This window comes from Schistosoma haematobium, chromosome ZW (genome assembly GCF_000699445.3).
Source record: "Schistosoma haematobium chromosome ZW, whole genome shotgun sequence".
Lineage (NCBI taxonomy): Eukaryota > Metazoa > Platyhelminthes > Trematoda > Strigeidida > Schistosomatidae > Schistosoma > Schistosoma haematobium.
Window position 1 is genome coordinate 17,767,654 of NC_067195.1, and position 19,363 is coordinate 17,787,016.

A 19,363-nucleotide genomic window follows, 5' to 3' on the forward strand; every position below is an offset into this window, starting at 1 on the left:
AGTTCATTCAGTGCTTCATTTCTTGGAATTGAACATTTGGGATTTTGAATTATTTCTCTCGTTAAATTTGGAATATTTATACCACCAGTCAATCGATCACGAATTTCAGCTTCCTATTGACCACCAAAATTGCACTTTGCAGCCTGTTTCTGCAGCCTATCATTTTATGAAACTTCCATCTCTCTCTGTATTCAAAGCTAGCACACTGTAAATGACCATGTAGTAATTCCTTGAGAGGTTCATACGACGGCAAGACAAACACTAGTTTTACAATTCGTTTCGATGTGTCCCATTTTGCCACACTTCAAGCATATAGCATGATGAAATGCGAAAAAGTTGCTCGAACGAAGTTTAATTCATGACAAACATATACCGAACTTGTGCTCACCTTTGTTTACTGCTTTGTAATTCTTCAGTAACTTGTTTTCCATGTTTTCCTGAGATCGGACATTGTCGTTAATTAAATGCCTATTCGATTGGTCTTGAGTACAAATGGGATTAGGACAACTAGGTAATGTAGTAGAATTCTTGATACCTGAAAATCAGTTTCATGCAATCTCGTAATTAATACATGTAGCCCTAGCATCTTGGAAGGAACACTTCAGCATTTGTATAAGCCCTCTTTCCAGATTTGATAGGTTAATTCCTGCAATTAAACAGTCATGCAGCTGGACATGAAGATGACCTTCAAAGTTACATTTGGTGGCTTGTTTCTGCAATTTGATGATAAACTCCCTAACCTCCTGGTTATTCTGAAGAATTGTTTCATGAGATTTTGCTCTTTCACGGCATTCGAAATTTGTACACATTATACAACTTAATAGTAGTTCTCTGAGAGTTTCGTAGGAAAGTAAAATAGGTTTATCTGGAAATGTCAAATTTCTCAGTACGTTGTAAACATCCTTTCCTATGAACGTAAGAAAATAATCCACAATTTTGTCATCTTTATCGTATCTTTTGGTTATACTCCTGATTTCAAAGCTTTACATGCAGTGACAAACCTCAGAATATGAATGTATATCCAAATGTGCAATCTCAGGCTCCAATGAGATATCAGTATTATAATTAAAAGTGTTCAAATTGATGTTTTAACTAAGAATTCCTGAAATGACGCGATTTAAGTCAGGTGGATTAAGGTAGTCGAAACTGAACATATTACAGTTGGAATTCTCATAAAGCGCCCAATCGAGTAAAAAGGAATTCCCAATGAATACAAATATCACAGCATGCATGCCTCAGGAAACTTATTACTGTTCAAGAATAGGTTATTATTATTACTGTTATTATTAAAATAATTCAACCAATTTTTCATTTTGTCTATCTGGTGCAGATATTTTTTCGGCGATCATACTTTGTTCAAAAAAGCGGTTCTTGTTCGACCGCATAAGTTAAGCAATGTTGGACTCCGTCAGTATTTGTATGGGCGACCGGCTGGGAACGCCGTGTGTCACCGACTTCGGTAGCAGAATCCAACCTAAGGTCACTTGGTAGTAAGGGAAACCTTGATAGCTAACTTGGGCGGCCGGCAGATATCAGACTAATTCACCAATTATCTGTAAACCGGATTGACTGGTTCACGTTTTTCAGGCTATCCAATGTGTATGCTTATGCATATGGATTGCACGAGTTTCAGCTTATGTGAAATATGTATGTGGGAATATCCAATGAGTGCGCGCGTGGGTTAGCACAAGGAACGCAAGCTGAAATATCCGCCTTTTGTATGATAAAACCAGCGGCCAAATTCTTCGGGTCAAAGACAGAATAAAAATATGGCAGCAAGTACCCGAACGAGGTGATTATCGACTTTCCTGAAAGAGTGCTTGTGCTTATGTGTAGGTCATAAGGTTCAGGAACGAAAACTTCTGTACCAGTGACATGCATGTAATATGTGCGTGAAAGTCGACTGTAACGGACACATTTGAAGGGAGTGGTGACCATCTACTTTCTCAGATGGGTGAACATACCTGTGTGTGTCAAGGGATGTATGAGTGAAAAATTATTTGTTACCTGTACACATGCAGACTGTACTTTACCCTGCTGCGATGCCCGCGCCCCAAGGCCTAGGAGTAACAGTTTCCTCACTAGATCACATCCATGTGGTGAGTTTGCGAGCCCTGAGGAATGGAAACTCATCCAGAAAAGCCGACCGACTTCCCCGGATAAGGCTTAATCAACCTTAACACAGTTGGAACAGCGTACCGTACTAAGCCAAGAATCTTGTAAGTAAGTATAAAAAATGAAGATGTGAATAGTTTATGGACTGAAAAAATGTGTATAAATCATTTAATGAAAGCTTTTGACGACGGATGTATAAGGGCTAAGTACTATACTGGAATTCCTTAGTTATGAAGGTAGATCAAAATACCAAGGTGATAATTATAAAAAACAGTAGCTAATGAAAAAGTCTTATATTTTATCTAACGAATTATGCAACTAGTAATAGATTAGTCTAATCTAAAATATTTTGTTTATTCTATCGAGAAGCTTGAGTTCCGGTTGCAATTAACTATATCGGAAGGAAAACTAACCATTACAAATTGAAAACTGCTTTTTTGGAATTTTGTTCAATTTACTTTAGCTACATGTAAGTAGTCAAACTCGAAAATACCAAAAGTCTGTGATAGAATTAAATTCATATAGTTAACACAGTTAGTCATTGACTTGACTAACACGTTTAAAATGTTTTTTTAGAAATTTACTAAAATTCGCTTTGGTAACAGTTAATATTTTAGAAGTATTAACTACGTTGGAGTTTATTATCGACTTTGATGAACTTGTCAATGGATTTGATTGTAATGGATTAACTCTTCTTTCAGCAGGTAGACGAGGATCTCTGCCACGTTGTTCACTTTCATGCAGATGACCAATTAGTAATACAAAAAGGTCTGCAACCATATGATTCAACGATGCAGAAACTTCAATGAATTTCGCTCCATGTATTGAGGCTAAATGACGACCTTCTGTTATATAGGAAAAAATCCAGTAAAAGGTGAAATAATAAATTTAGAAAATCACTTTATTAAAAATCTCATATTTAATTCTTGCAAACTTTACTCTTTACATTTATCATTAGGTCTCATTTCCAGGTTTTTAAAGATTATTAGCATCTTAGGGTGTCTACGGTGGATAATACGGTAAATAATTAGAATATATTATCACTGTTTGCCAGTTAAGCCCTCTGAAATCAAACTATATAGACTAGATATTCATTACGACCAAATTCCATCTTCTTGTTTTGCATTACTCCTCAAAGCTGGGATCCTAACTAAACTGTGAATTTCTTTATAATAATAAAATAATGAAACTGATGTCTTAAAATAATCCATGTGATAAAATTTTTGATAAGGAGAAGAGAATATAGTCATCATTTAACGTTTGTGTAGAACTGGATTATAGTATAGTGAGAAAAATTCTAGTATCAAATAATTAGTGTATACTTCATAGTACTTCACATTTGATATTATTTTTGAAGTGCAATTTTCTTGTGATGCTACTGTAGTTTACACACTTGCTGAGATCTTTCTTTGGCATTTTGGTGAGATATTATCTTTTACAATCTGACGACATTTGTTCATCTTCCCAAATCTTTATGAATAGAATGTGGAGCACCTTTACAGTTACCTCTATGCCTAAATTTAGTGCCCCTGCTGGTATACTGTCTGGTCCTGCTGCTTTCTCACTCTTGATTTCTCCGGTTGTTGGTGGAGTGACATCTATAGAAAAGTCTGTGTGTGTTGCTTAGATGTCCAGTACGTCCAATGAGGCTTGTCTATCCAAAAGTTCTTTAAGGTGCTTTACCCACCTGTTTCATTGCTCTTGAATCTCAGTGACTTGCCTTCTTTGTTCTTGACTGGTTGTTCTGGTTTACTATATTTCCCTGTTAGTTCGTTGTATCGTATAGTAATTACATATTTCCTTCTCTTGCAGCTTTTTTCGCTGACGTTGCTAGATCTTCCATTTGTCACCTCTGATGCTCCACTTCACACCTTTGTTTGTTTATGTGTTCGATTTGTGCCTTGGCTTGGACATCGGCATCGTGACCCCCGAAGAATAAAGATTTTTCAAATCCCAAGCTACAGTTTAAATGAATTAAATGATATTTTCTGGTTCACACTATTTTAGTAGGTTCGCTTTCTTTGAGATGTGGTTGTTTATCAAGTACTTAATCCTCCTCGTTTTTTGCGGACATGGAACTGGCAATAATCCTAGAAAGAGTACAGGAGGAGTTATAGTGCAACATTTCATGATTAACTTTGTTGCTATCCATTAGAGAATATATTAAAAATTTGTAGGCTTCCAGATATAAATAAAAATGTCTTAATTTCCTGTCATACAAATATAGGATATTTCGCATTCTTTGAAGTACAGTTACAACAATTTATACCAAATCAATCGATCGTTAACTCATCATCAGCACGTTCTTCTTTAATATCTGATCTTATTTTTTCTTTCATCACGGTGTTGTTTTAGAAAAAACGTTTGGAAATTTATAACATGCTTATCGTTAATATAATGTAATCCACAGTGTAACTATTTGTTTTCGTGGGATTCAAATAGAAAAACAATCAAGAGATTACTGAAAACTGAAAATTGTATTATCTTACAGAGTAAGGAAGAACTAAATTCATGATAGTAACACGAAGTAACTTACAATGAATATTCATATACATATATAAGTCTATTAAGATATATGTATATATTCATACATACATAACATTTTTTATCTATTTTGTCCTAATCGCTACTTATTTTACTTTAGCTTTCATAACATCCATCTTAAGTTATCATGCTTGTGAATTAAGGCAATATCGAGACAAACCGCACAGGACACACATATGCCAATAACAGACTGATCAATTGCAGTGCTAAACATCAATAGGAAGTTACCAGTAAAGCAATACCAAGTAAGTTGAAGCAAATTATTATCATAAATGTAAACTATCTTTTTTGGTTTTGTTTTAATTTATTATTTAATTTCTTATTTAACTTAAATGATTTTATTTCTTCTTTATTCTTAATAGGAAATGGAGATAAACAATTTAATCAATCTTAGTTTTATATGATTCACTATTAAAAATACAATGTACTTATTTTCTATTCCTTTTTAATGTTTATCACTAAGCGGTTAAATAATAAATAAGCACGCTATTTAGTAACAACTAATTTTAAAAAAAATATAACAATCAATGTAACAAGAAAAAAGAAACAATAAAAGAAACACACCAACAAGAAAAAATGATCGAAATTGAATTGAATAATTTCGATAGATTTTCTTGTCAGTTTATATGTTTTCTCTCTCTTCTTTTTTCTTTCTTTATTTTTTTGGTTTAGAAATTTTTCTATGATTAAAAAAAACATTAAAATTACTGATATAATATGGAAATTAATTTAAACATATTGGTTACTACTTAGTTGTTGTTGATTGTGATAGATGATTTTTATTTTTCTGTGATAATTTAAGATAACTGACATAAGTAACATGTAGTCGACAATAGAATATCTGGCAATAGAAGGTTAAGAAGATCAAATTATGTAGAATAGAAGGAAAAAAAATAGAAAGGAATTATGAACTGAAAGAATTATATGGAATATGAAGGATAAATGATGGAAGTTTACAAATGCAGTATTCAATGTATGGTTAACATATTTTATGAAGATGTGATGTAATTTTATATTTAAACACAGTTGATTGTCTCCACTTGTATTCTCGTTCACAACAATATTATTGTCAAGTCTTAAAAAGTTGTCTAGTTCATATTACCATGATTCAGTAAACAATAAATAATTATACCAAAAGAACTTCAAATAACTTATAAGATAACAGAGATTTGTGAACTAACAAGCTAAACTAAATAATCTAGATTTTTCATAAAGTACAGATCATCCTAGAATACACCACATAATGAACATAAAATTTAATAGACACTTGAAAACCAGTCTCATATAACCTGGAAGCACTGGACGGCCGTTTCGTCCAATTGTGGGACTCCTCAGCGGTGCGCATCCACGACATTGCCTCGCGGGATTGGACCCTAGGACCCATCAGTTTCGCGCGCGAGCTCTTAATCATTAGACCACTGAGCCGGCATCTAACGGTGTTAATGTCTAACTTCAACCAATCCACGAAATCGGGCGACACATCCACTAATGTCTTCAGTGAGTAACTATCTCACAATAGACCCATGGTGGTCTACCTTCAAGTGACTCATAATCTCAACCATTGAAATGACTATAATACCCACAAAAACCTTCTGATATCAGTCTCATATAGTTGGTACTTGTAAGACGTTTAAAAATGCCCATATCGAAACAAAAGTACGATATTGACGTGTTCATATTCTAGTACCAGGTGAAGTCGGTAGAATATCAAATTTGTGATAAGGTACATTGTGATTTACGGGTTATATAATGTAATATTACTTGACGGTAAACGGTCACAGATTAATGAACTCATGTTTTAAGTAGATAATTTACATAAGCGCTAGTGATTTCTAGTTACAGTTAAATAGTTGGAAATTGATAACTGTCATCATTAATTTAGTATTTCACGTTGACGGTCATTAAAAATCATAATGCCTTACTGGTTAACAAATAAAAATTTGATTGTTTATAAGTTATAATACTGATGAACATTACTTAGACAACTATTGAAAACCAGGAATCACTGGACAGTTATTTCTTCATGAAGATGTGATATGAACTATACAAATTCCACAATCTTCACAATCTATTTACATCTGCATTTGTCATATGCTCATTAGCGACTAATTTCAATAGTTAATTCTTTGGTTTCTAATGAGAAACCATGACTGATGTAAATTCACTCGGTGTTGTTTGGTTGTATCTTCCCACTGATGTTTAGCACTGCAGTTGATCAGTCTCTTGTTGGCATATTACATCCTGTTTGGATTGCCTCGATATTGTCTTAGGTCACAAGCTTTATAAGCAAAGATGAATAGCTAAGTGAATAACGCAACGGCATTTGAAGCGAGCGGTACTGAGTTCGAGTCCCGGAGTGAACATCAACCCTGGGATACAAATACATCCAGCTAACGAGTCCCGAATAGCACGCAAAACGCGTTCTGGATTCCACTGTTAGCCGTTATCCACCTTTGTTTATAAAGCTCATGACCATTTCTCGTAGTAGTTACCCACCAATAGTTTTTAACGATGGTTGTTCAGTATCGCTAATTGATTAAAGTTACTCATGTAGACCATCAGATATCAACTCATTAGTTCAAAGGTTAAGTACTTGCTGTGAGATTTGAAAGTAGATTAGAAACATTAAGCAATTTCCATAAAGCACTTGAATTATTGATTTGGTTATTTATTATATTTTAATCATTATTATTCCTTCCTTTATATATATATGAAAGATATTCTTTGTGAATTCTGATCAACATTCAAGATGGTATATTAGTTTGCTAATCCTAAAACACAACTAAACGTAAACAAAAAAAAATAAAAAAAATTTTTATATAAGAAATGAGACCTAATTTAGGTTTTTTTTCAACAGCTTATACCTAATTAACTTTTTGGTTAATATAAAACATTTACTGAGTTGTAATTGATCTAATTCAGTCTACTTCTTCTAAAGTGATTAACTCTTGTTTCGAATTAACTTTATACAAACAAGACTTATTTATTCATTGGTGATTGTATTATTAATAATAGAAAAATGTGGTTGATACAGTAGAGTGCCAAGAAACCTTCAATATTAAATAGTGACAATATTATATGGAAAATAATATGCATTGGGGAATATAGTTTCACTGTGTATACAATTGTGGTGGATTCTACTTAATAGAAGATTCGTTTTGATGTTTACGGGGAATGTAATGGAAAGGAATTTTTACTGAGTATGGTTTTGAGTCATTTTTGGTAATCCTTGAGCCCACTGAGCTATTATCTTTGAGACTATTCCTAAGGAGTTGCCAGGAACAAACGAAAACTCATTTACTCCAACTATTTGCCATTTCATGACACTATACCATAATATGACTAGTTCGCCGCTACTTTTTCACCCAGCTCTAGTGTCGCGAAATTTGGTTTAATTTGAAGCGTAAGTTCAAGTTACTAAAGCTGGTGTTTAAAGATGGAAGGATTAATTCGAACAACACCAGCAATGCACCTAATACATTTTTCCAGCAAGCAGCTTTACTTACAATGTTGCTATGGATAGCTAATTTTCCCTTCGGAACACCGATGATTAAACACACATACGGTAAGATAGTGAACTCGTAGAACCCAGTAGAGATACTTCTACTGCAATGTTGTACCACTGATAACTTGAGAAGCCGACTAACGGTAATTCAGCGCCGAAGATACACATGATAGTTACAAGTCACTTTCGTTTACACAACACTTAAATTGAACTCGTTTCTCAACTAGTAATTAGTGTTTATACAACCATTAAATAAACAAACTTCTCATCTATTCCCATCCTTATATCAATGATGGAACAGGCTGCAGCCAATTTTATAGTATTTCAGTTCAGTTTTTATTAATATTACAGTACTAGAATTTTAAAAGACTCAACACGTAATAGCTTTTTCTTTTGAATCAGTAAATAATATCTTATCGATTTATAAAAGAAATAATTGCATATTTGAACCATAAAACTTTGCAACTGAAAAGTCATCACTACTTAATCATAAATGCTAATAAACTATTTTCTATCGATGTAACATAAGTACAGGTACCTAATCAAAGTTGCAAATATTGCCTGATTGTACTTGCAAATAAAAAAACTTTCTTCAAGTACTTTTGACTGAATGTTTGCAGTTGAACATATTGCGTCGATGATTGAAAAAAGACATCAAAAGAATGAATAACAATTGGAAACAACTGGAAAGGATTGCTGAGGACAGAGTTTGATAGAGAATCCTGGTGTGTAGCCTATGCTTCTCCATGAGGAGTAACAGGCGTAAATTAGCAAGTAAGCTGCATTTGAAGATGCCTACTACTCTGTACATCAAATTTATCTTAATTTGGTGACCATCAAAACATAGCTTACTGGTTAGAGTGAAAGTTAAATGAATAGATTTTTCCTTGTAGTGAAAATGTATACTATGAATTCCTGAATATAAATAATTCATGGCCTATTCTTTGATAATTCCTATTTGACATGTTACCCCAAGTAAAGTATCATGTATTGGAACAATAGATTTCCTCATACTCTTACTCAAATATGATTAAGATATGCATATTGTGTACTATACTTAACGATGTCAATTCGGTAAATCATCCAGGACATTGTTAATATCCGCATATTTCGATACATAAACGAAAAGAGAAAGGATCGTTCCATTATTACAGTATAACCTAAAAAACCCACTGCTTTATACTGAACTACTCACAAAACTCACTGGTAAATAATACGAGTTTATTTGATAGCTCTATGAAAAGAAGACTATAACTGCATTATATCCTACATGATTGTTAAAAAGTTGTTCAGCAATTATAGGGATTTAACAAAGCAATCGATATTTATGTACTATGAATCTGAAATGTTTCTAAAGAAATATTCAGTAAGAATTCCAATTATTTCAACATTATGAAAGTGTTTTTGTAAAATGAACAAAGTAGATATAATGGATTTTTATTTTGTTACAGTTGAATAGATAATTAAGAAATTCAATATTTTGACAACACTCATAATCTAGAATTTAAAAAAACTATGGTGTTATTATAAGCAGAAATGGATGGTGGCTAGGAGTGGAATTCAGTATGCATGTTTCGTCCTAGTTGGGATTCGTCAGTCGGATGTGCAACCATACCAGAGTTGATGTTAGCCCCGGGACTCTAGCATGACTCGGGTTGCTTCAAACGTTATCGCGTCACCCGTCTAGTTACTAGGTTCAGATAGCCACTAGTTTGTGCAATAGGGTGACGTTTTAATTCATTTTTTTGTAGCCAAACAAAGAACGATACTGGGTTCGAGTCCCAGGGTGAACATCAATTGTGAGATTTCACTGCTATCCGCTAACCATCTTTGCTTATAGTGCTTGTGAATTAAGGCAACATCAAGGCAATACGCACAGTACGTACGTATGATAATAACAGATTGATCAGTCCTAGACATCAATGAGAAGATCCAAACAAACAATATAAAAATGAATATAATGCCATTATTAGAATGATATACCAGAGCTTACAGTAAATGACATCAATAATCACTTACCTTCTATAGATACTTGTCTACCTCTGACTAAATCTGATTTATTACCAACAAGATAGATTAGTCCGGGTACAGCTGTCATCGGACTATTCATCGCTTTTGATGATGACAACGTTGGGCATTGTCTTGTATCATTCAATGGTGTCAGTGCATTAACGATTAATCTAGCTGCTTCAAAACTATTTTGATCATCAATAGCATAAACAACAAGGAATGCATCAATACAATCACGTATTTGAACTTCCTTTAGGAAATAAGTGAGAAAAATAATGAAAAAGATGGTCAAACAAAATGAAATGACCAAGCTTTGTAGATGAATTAAACCATTTTTAAAAATTCTACATCTTTTTCCAAGAAATTATTTAAACTTACCAATGTCTATTAGTCACAAAGGTTCGATTTGTGATATTTGTTGAGTTCAAATAGTAGTTTGCGACACAGACTTAACAAAAATCACTAAAACCATAATAGGACATTATTTAGTTATTTGACCGTTAAAATCATGACTTTTAAACATCCGTTTGAAGACTTCAGTAGTTTCCTAAAGTGGTCTGAAGTATGTGAAGCTAAGTGCAGAAACTATTAATCATTTATGACTATTAAATAGTTAAACTAGTAATATTTAAATCGAACTAAAAATTATCTATAATCACTTTTTGTTAACTTTGTTATTGAGTTATCAATCAAGATTGTGTTAGCATTCCTGTAGAGCTTATCTTAAGAGAGATAAATCATTCTTTATAACATTTGTTGCCTCAACATTTCGGTGAATGAATTTGATTAATCTTATTAAGTAATGGTCTGTGTCAGAATTACCGTGGGATTAAAGTGAGATATACAAAATGTCGGTTTATCTGATTATCTGGGTTACCTGTTCCTGCCATCTAAATATTGCAACAAGTTATCTGTTTTTTGTTTGTTTCAACACATCATTATGTCTCTTAATTGCATAAACTATTCAGGCGCGTCTACGAAACGTTTACAACCATCCGCTGTACAAATTACAAAAAAGTATAGTCAGAGACATCATCAAAGTGGCTGGTGATATACATTGAAGGGAATGAAAATTAATCATGTATCGATTCCCAAACTGCTAACTTTTAACTCCCGATCACTAATTGGCAAAGTGGACTATCTTCACTTCCCACTAAGTTCAGATATATGTCGTAATTATGGTGTAACCACAAATCAATAATTCTGGCTAAGTGATTTACACAACAATTGTTTAGTATCACTGCTACGTGGTTTCGATATTTATCGACAGGATCGACCAGGTAATAATAAAGTGTAGGCGATGTGACTATATTTGTAACTGTGTACTGGTGCCGATATAATTTTCAAATAAATTTATTGACTGTTTAAATTTAAGATGCCTTCCAAAAGACTTGAAGAAAAACAATTATGTTTATGTTACCAACATCTATGTATCTCGAGACAGCACAACATCTGCACTAACTGTTTTCGTTGGTGAATTCAGCGATTTTGCTGTTACTGGCCTTCACGGTTCACTTTCAATTGATGTGGCGATTTTAATTCATATGATTGTGGCTTTCTTTCGTCACTAGGTCACCAAAATATAGTGTATTATCCACTTGTTCGAATGCCCATTTACACTTGATTTTCATCAATGATATAGGAATACATATGGCCCGTAAATGTGCTCATTTCTCTAGTTCTGACCATTCGTGTTCTACCTAAAGTATATGACAATCTTGGAAAGAGCACACTCTCACGTCAGACAAAGAAAGATAAATACAAGAATTACTCAGAAGAAAACAAATTCAGAATCTGAAGAACATTTTTCGTACGACAAACTGGGGATTATTTGGAAATGACTAGTTGCGAAGCGCTGTTGATGTCGTCACTTGTTATCTTAAATTCTGTTTTGACATTTTTTGTCTCATTGAAATCACTTTTGTAAGTTTGATCGACTTACATCTTCACAACTAAAACGGTTAAGTAGAGTAAGCGAAAAAATATACAGAGAGAAAAAATCCATTGAAGTTCGGAAACTAAATGGTTTCATAAAACAGGAGATTGGACGTCTGAACTTGGTGTTTGCTCAGAAACCTCTATCTTGTTGAAACACTTCACGAATACATAAACTATTTAAAGTGTTTACAGGTGGTAGACGTATTAGTGCACAATAACTAGCTGAATGCTTGTGACTCAAATAAGGTTTTGTAAATCAGTCATCTGGTGTCATGCTTCTTATATCTACAAGTTTGAACGACAGCTATGTCTCGATTTTCACTGAAACTGATGCCGAAAAATGTTTCCAGTCACTTAATTCGTCCCACTGTTTAGGACCTGATAAAATCCCAAACCTCCTTTTTAAAAAATGTTCTGCCTTTCTGTGTTGTCCGTTCACGAGCATCTTCAATTAATCATTCTCAATTAATCTCATGCTGAAAATGTGGAAAAAGATAAAAATAATCTCAACGCCAGAAAAATAGCAGGCTATAGGGATGCAAAACCTAGACCCATAGTAATAACTTCAACTCTTCCTGAAACAATGGGAAAACTATTGCTACTCCCACGTCGATCTGCCTTGGAAGACCATATTGATACATATCAGTTTGCTCACAAATGCAAAAAGAAATATCTTAGATGCTGCTGTTATTCTACATCATAATATAGTGTTCAGCTTGGAAAAAGGGTTATAAGTATGTTCGATGAAGATTTCACTGATAGCTACTATCCATCTTTGCTTAAATATGTAACTGATCGGCACTTTTTGAAATGTATCACCTCGTATGTTGTTCAGAATTCGACTGACCAGTTACCAAAATTAAATTTTGCATTTACAACAGTGACAAATTCTATTATTTAACATAATACATTACACTGGCTTAAATGTAACCATTGTTTTGAGTGATTTGATATATTAGAGAATCCAGCTTAATACTGAAGAATAATGCAGTCATTTGCATTTTCTTCAACTGATACTCTTCAATCCAGATATATGTATATTATTAATAGGTATATGTACTTTTTAATATCCCATCTATATTTAATTGTATTACGGTATGAATAACTAATGTATATGATTTACATTAAAGTTATTTAATATTCATCTTTACTTAGAATAGAGTCAATTTTATATCCCATAAATTGTAATCATCCCTTATACTAACAATGTTTTTATAATTTAGGCAAGATGTATTAGATGTTAAATGATAATATATGAACGATAGGATGAATTCTAGTCAATTTTTGTTGTCTAATAATAATAATATTTGTAATTTTATATATAAATACTGATATATATAATTTACTCAATTACTGTTTAATGGTAATGTAAGGGTAGTAAGATTCAGTTGCAGATAATGTTATATGTATATACATGTTTTTATTTTCAGTGGTATTTTATTCATTGTTCATTAGGAAATTCTAAAGATATCAGAAAAATGTTTATAAAAGTATCATTAAGGCTAACCTTTAATCAATAGGTACTTTAACACTGATACGTAAAAGGTCAGTCAGTCAGTCAGTCAGTCAGTCACAACTCCAAACGTCAACTGAATAAAACAATGAACAAAATTGAATAGGCATATAAAGATAACACATTCTGGGATGATAACCGACTATAAATAAGATCATTAGAATTGATTGATGCAATACTTGTGTAGTAAATAAAAACTCATTTCTATGTGAACTAAGGGCTATCAATAGTGTAGCTCATTTATTGAAAGTAGTCACCATTAGATATATTATGGTTAACTGACATAGTAGTTTTATACCAACTAAACCTATGGTGAAATTACTGCGAGAATTACAATAAAATGAATTCTGTAGAATGCCCCATTATTACACATCAAATGTTCAAACCCTTCGTGGTTGTTACATAACAGAAGACTGGGTAACAATCGACAACATATTTGGTGAAAGATTCACCATGAATAAGTTTGATTAATTTAAAAATGCAGAGTGAGATGTTAGTTAATGAAAAGCTATATCATCTAAGTATGGAACCTTTCAATGATGAGTAACTATAATCCCGTATCATATTCAATAAAAAAAACTTAAAAGTTTCATAATGAGTTCACTTTTATTAAATCAAGGTCAAATGGTTCACATGTTCAACCTCAGTTAATAACTTGCACTTATATAATCTTTTCTTTGATAAACATGATGATCCAACTCCTTCTTTATATTAATTATAGTTTACAAATTAATAAAAAGAGGAAAATTCGATTGAGAAAGCTGTTTAAAGACGATCATTTAGTTGGAATCAGTTCGTCTTAAATATTATTTTCAATTACAGCATTTTAGTTACTATAGTCTTAATATATATATTTACTTTATTTCTAAAATTTTACACATAAGTGAAAAATATTTTCATCGACTTTTGTTTTCTCCATTGATTGAACAAGGACCCCCTAAAAATTAGGAGTACTAGACAACTGCTTTTTTTTTCCAGTACGAAAATGTTTAAAGGCTTATACCCAATATTCGACAAGGCTTCGAAATCGAGATAAACAGGAATCGTTACCGCTAGATTATTCAATCAAATTCCATTAGCCCACATCTTAAACAGTTCTTCATATAGTTCAACAATTGATTTTTAAGTTAGTTATTCGTGTGTATACAATTAATATTTATTTTTGATTGAGATCATGAACCGATTGATGTTAGACCACCACAATTGAAGGCCTGGAAGCACTGGACGGCCGTTTCGTCCTATTATGGGACTCCTCAGCAGTGCGCATCCACGATCCTGCTCACGGGATTCGAACCCAGGGCCTTCGGTCTCGCGCGCGAACGCTTAACTAACTGGACCACTGAGCCGGCATCCAATGGTGATAGTTTCTAACATCAACCAATCCACGAAATTGCGCGACCAACTTCCGTTGTACTGAGGTAGATACCTGTCTCTACCCGACATGGATTAGCTCCACTGGTCACGGCTTCTCACTAGAACTCCGAGAATTCCCTCACGAAGCTAGTCACTAGTGAGCACATGTTGATTACTAGTATAGGTTGATGTTAGAAACTATCACTATTGGATGCCGGCTCAGTGGTCCAGTTAGTTAAGCGTTCGCGCGCGAGACCGAAGGCCCTGGGTTCGAATCCCGTGAGCAGGATCGTGGATGCGCACTGCTGAGGAGTCCCATAATAGGACGAAACGGCCGTCCAGTGCTTCCAGGCCTTCAATTGTGGTGGTCTAACATCAATCGGTTCATGATCTCAATCAAAAACTTAATAATCTCCACAAACCCTATGCTAGTAATTAATATTTATTTTAAATATTTGTAAAGGATTAGTTTCATCTGAAAGTTTCAATGATTTTTCATGTTGATAGTAATATCCAATTAAAAATAAGCCCGTAAACTAAACTAATTTCTACTGTGTAAAATCAACCGAACATCTGCATAATTAAAATAAATGAAAATAAAACTTCGTATATATATATATATATATATATATATATATATATTTAAAATGAGTAAATGTTTACTAGTTCCTATGAGGTTATTTAAGGTCATTTTATGTCAAGTTTTTCTTTTTTTTTCTTCCCAAAATTTTCTGTTGACTTATTTGAAGACACTTTTTTTTGTTTGTTTTGTTTTGAATAATCAACATTCGTGTCAACTATCATTCATGTATAAAATAAGCTAATAACTTTTTTTTTGCTTTTTCATTTTAATTATTCTATTTGACTGATAATCTGTTTAACTATCTATATATATTGTATCTTATTCAATATAACCAGAATTTTAACTCAATGACCTAATTAAGTGAAAACATGATTTTCACACCTACTCTAATTCTCTCTTTACTATTACAATGAAACATTTAGATATTTATGCAAATAAGATTAAAATAATAATAATAAATAACATAAAATGAACTAAATAGTAAGCCAACTTTTTCCCTCTTTCTACAAGAAGATAAGTTATCAGGAATGATAATCATTTTCATCAGCGATAAACAAATCAATTCTATTTTATTGATTAATTTATTTTCCTACCTTGATTTATTTCCTATTCTAACAAAAAACGAAATGAGATAGAAAGTTTTTGTAAAGTAAATTTCATTTAGTTTTCTTACTAAAAGCATATAATTCAATTGATTTAGGGTATCATTTGAGTTTAGGGGATACTGGATAATTGTTATGTCTTAGTGTGGGACTAGTCGGTAATGGTTAGGAATAAACTTCCCATGGATAAGACACAGTAAATCCAGATAACTCGATTGGTACCGGCTTGACATCTGATATTTCATACTTCAAACTTTAGACGATTTAAGATAGAGAACATAAATAATCTAATTTCATTGATGATGATTGGTTTATCCACGGAATGACTCCATTTAACCGGTCACACAATAACTGAAGTTGGAAATGTAGATAGTCAAATGCAAAGCCAGTGTTTTGATAAGTAGACCATAGCCGCAAGATATAAGATTTATTTACACCGACTGCTACTAGGTCCAAATTAGGACAAAAGATTTACTAACTCAACTCTGAACTTCACTGTCACTCCTTCTGGTTTGGATAGGATCTTAAGAAATATCCTCATTTAAAAAGATATTTTTATTTATTTAGATAAAAAAGAAACAGTTTACGAACAAAGTCACTCTACAATATCAGTATTACTAATGTTACTACTCACACTTCAGCAGAAATGAACAAAGAATACGTTACTGATCATGCTAAATAATTACGAATTATCAAATAGCAGTAATTAACCAGCAAGTATAGAATTTCCCTGATGCTTATTCCATATATTTAATTAAACAACTCAATTTAATTCAGTGAGTTGTTCAATAAAATGTTACATCTAGTGACCAAACTTATAAAATGAGCAAATATGAATACTTTGATTTTATTGATGAGTTACTAATGGATGTAATTAATGTTCAATAGTTTAATGCTTCGTTGTATGGTAATATACATTAAATATATTGTCGGTTTTCAAATAATTATAATGTTTGATCTTATCTGAAAGCGATTGAAGTAGAATCATAATGTCCCATTTCGTTCACTTTCAGAAAATTTCTCTGAAATAAAAAGTCCTCCGAACTTTAGCTTTATTAAATGACAATTATTTTTAAAAGTAAATCCTGTAAAATAAACATAAATGCATATCTTGGACTCTACCACTAGCCACCATCATCTCAGCTTATCATGCTTGTGAATTAAGGTGATATCGATGCAATACGCACAGAATGCACATATGCCAATGATAGACTGATCAATTGCAATGCTAAACATCAATGGGAAGATTCAAGCAACCAATACACAAGTGAATATTAACTTCACCCCATTGCACAAACAAGTGGCTATCAGGACTCAGTAGCTGAGTGGATAACGCCATGGGGTTTGAAGAGAACGGTACTGAGTTCGAATCCCAGAGTGAGCAGCCATTATGAGATGTAGGTACATCCAACTTCTGAGTCTCAAATAGGACGAAACGTGTGTTCTCCATTTCACTGCTAACCGCTATCTATGTTTGGTTAGAATGCTTGTAAATTAAGACATTATCGAGGCAATCCTCACAGTATGCACATATGCCAATAATAGACTGATCAATTGCAGTGATAAACCTCATGGGAATATTCAAGCAACCAATACGTAAGTGAATCTAAACATATCTACTTTGATTTTACGGTAATGCCTTATTGATTAAAGGAAAATCGATCATATATTTCCTATCTAATCAGCTTTAACTTCTTAATGAACTTATTTCTCATGAAATATTTTTAACAATACCGTACTGAAAGACTTTAATTCTTATATGCAATAAATGATCAAAATAAATAACCGTAATTGGGTTGTTGACGAGTGAATAACAATTTGATTAAACATGATAAATAACTCAGGTTTTATTCTTATTCTATTAAGGGATACCTATTTTAGTTATTGCATACAGTTTGTTAAATGAGTTAAAAAGAAACATGGTAAACATTCTAAAGAATAAATGATGATAGAAATATTAAATAAAATAATTTAAAGAATCGATCTATATTTTTTCTCTGGATAATTTCAATTGTGTTTTAACGTTAATTAATTAAAATAATCAATAATAAAAGCTTGATTAAGTTAAGTGATACTGTGGTGTAGGTTACTTATATCCACATAAGTAGTATATCACGGTGGTCAGGCATAGAATGTATTTCAGTAGAAGATCGATAAAGAAAGAACGGGAACGGAACGCAATTCGTATGAAAATGCGTGAACAATGAAATCTGAGATGACGGACTGATATTTACAAAAGGAACAGTCAAGTTTGAGACGATGGATTAATATTTTGCAAATTAACGATTTACTACATGGTTCTCAGATTTTGTTGAAATGCTTTGTAGTTTCGTGACAAATACATTCGATTGTTAGATGGTGGTTGGAGGTAGTCAACAGGAAACCCTGGACCCGGGTTTCGTGCTACTTGGCACTCGTCAGCAAGGTGTACCTGTAATCTTGAGGGAACTGGTGCTCCCTGGCGGATTCGATCTCGTGTCACCCAGCTTCACAGTCAGAGACGTTACCACTGAGCTATCCGAGCCGTGACTAACCTCCTGTAGGACTGAGATGTAATCACAATTGATTGATCACTGGGTGGTGATCAATCTCATGCTTGTCTAGTCCCTATTAGTGCAGATCGAATGCTATCGATCATGTTGCAATGTGGCCACCAGTCTAGGTGACTCGACACTGCGGGCACTATGTATTGAGATTAGATGGTGGTTGGAGGTAGTCAACAGGAAACCCTGGACCCGGCTCGGATAGCTCAGTGGTAACGTCTCTGACTGTGAAGCTGGGTGACACGAGATCGAATCCGCCAGGGAGCACCAGTTCCCTCAAGATTACAGGTACACCTTGCTGACGAGTGCCAAGTAGCACGAAACCCGGGTCCAGGGTTTCCTGTTGACTACCTCCAACCACCATCTAATCTCAATACATAGTGTCCGCAGTGTCGAGTCACCTAGACTGGTGGCCACATTGCAACATGATCGATAGCATTCGATCTGCACTAATAGGGACTAGACAAGCATGAGATTGATCACCGCCCAGTGATCAATCAATTGTGACATTCGATTGTCCCCACTCGTGGCCTTGTTCGCTACATTATTATAAAATACCTAAAGTGAAGTAATGGAAGAAAATGTTAACAACACAAGTGGATGTTTCTTGTGTTTTTGAATAATTCAACGTAGATGGCTTGATTGAAAAGGTTTTAT

General features: G+C 33.4%; 1 protein-coding gene across 1 annotated transcript in view; it reads right to left on the reverse strand.

Moving 5' to 3' along the window:
* Nucleotides 1–2,382: 2,382 nt before the first annotated feature.
* The window catches only part of MS3_00002914 (uncharacterized protein), a 58,464-nt gene continuing 41,483 nt past the window's right edge, over nucleotides 2,383–19,363 (reverse strand). Inside the window, exons 4-5 of the mRNA XM_051210569.1 lie at nucleotides 10,184–10,424; nucleotides 2,383–2,960 (exon numbers count right to left, since the gene is read on the reverse strand). Of these exons, the coding sequence (XP_051070576.1) occupies nucleotides 2,650–2,960; nucleotides 10,184–10,424 (552 nt within the window). The 3' untranslated portion in view covers nucleotides 2,383–2,649. The remainder of the gene's footprint in view (nucleotides 2,961–10,183; nucleotides 10,425–19,363) is intronic.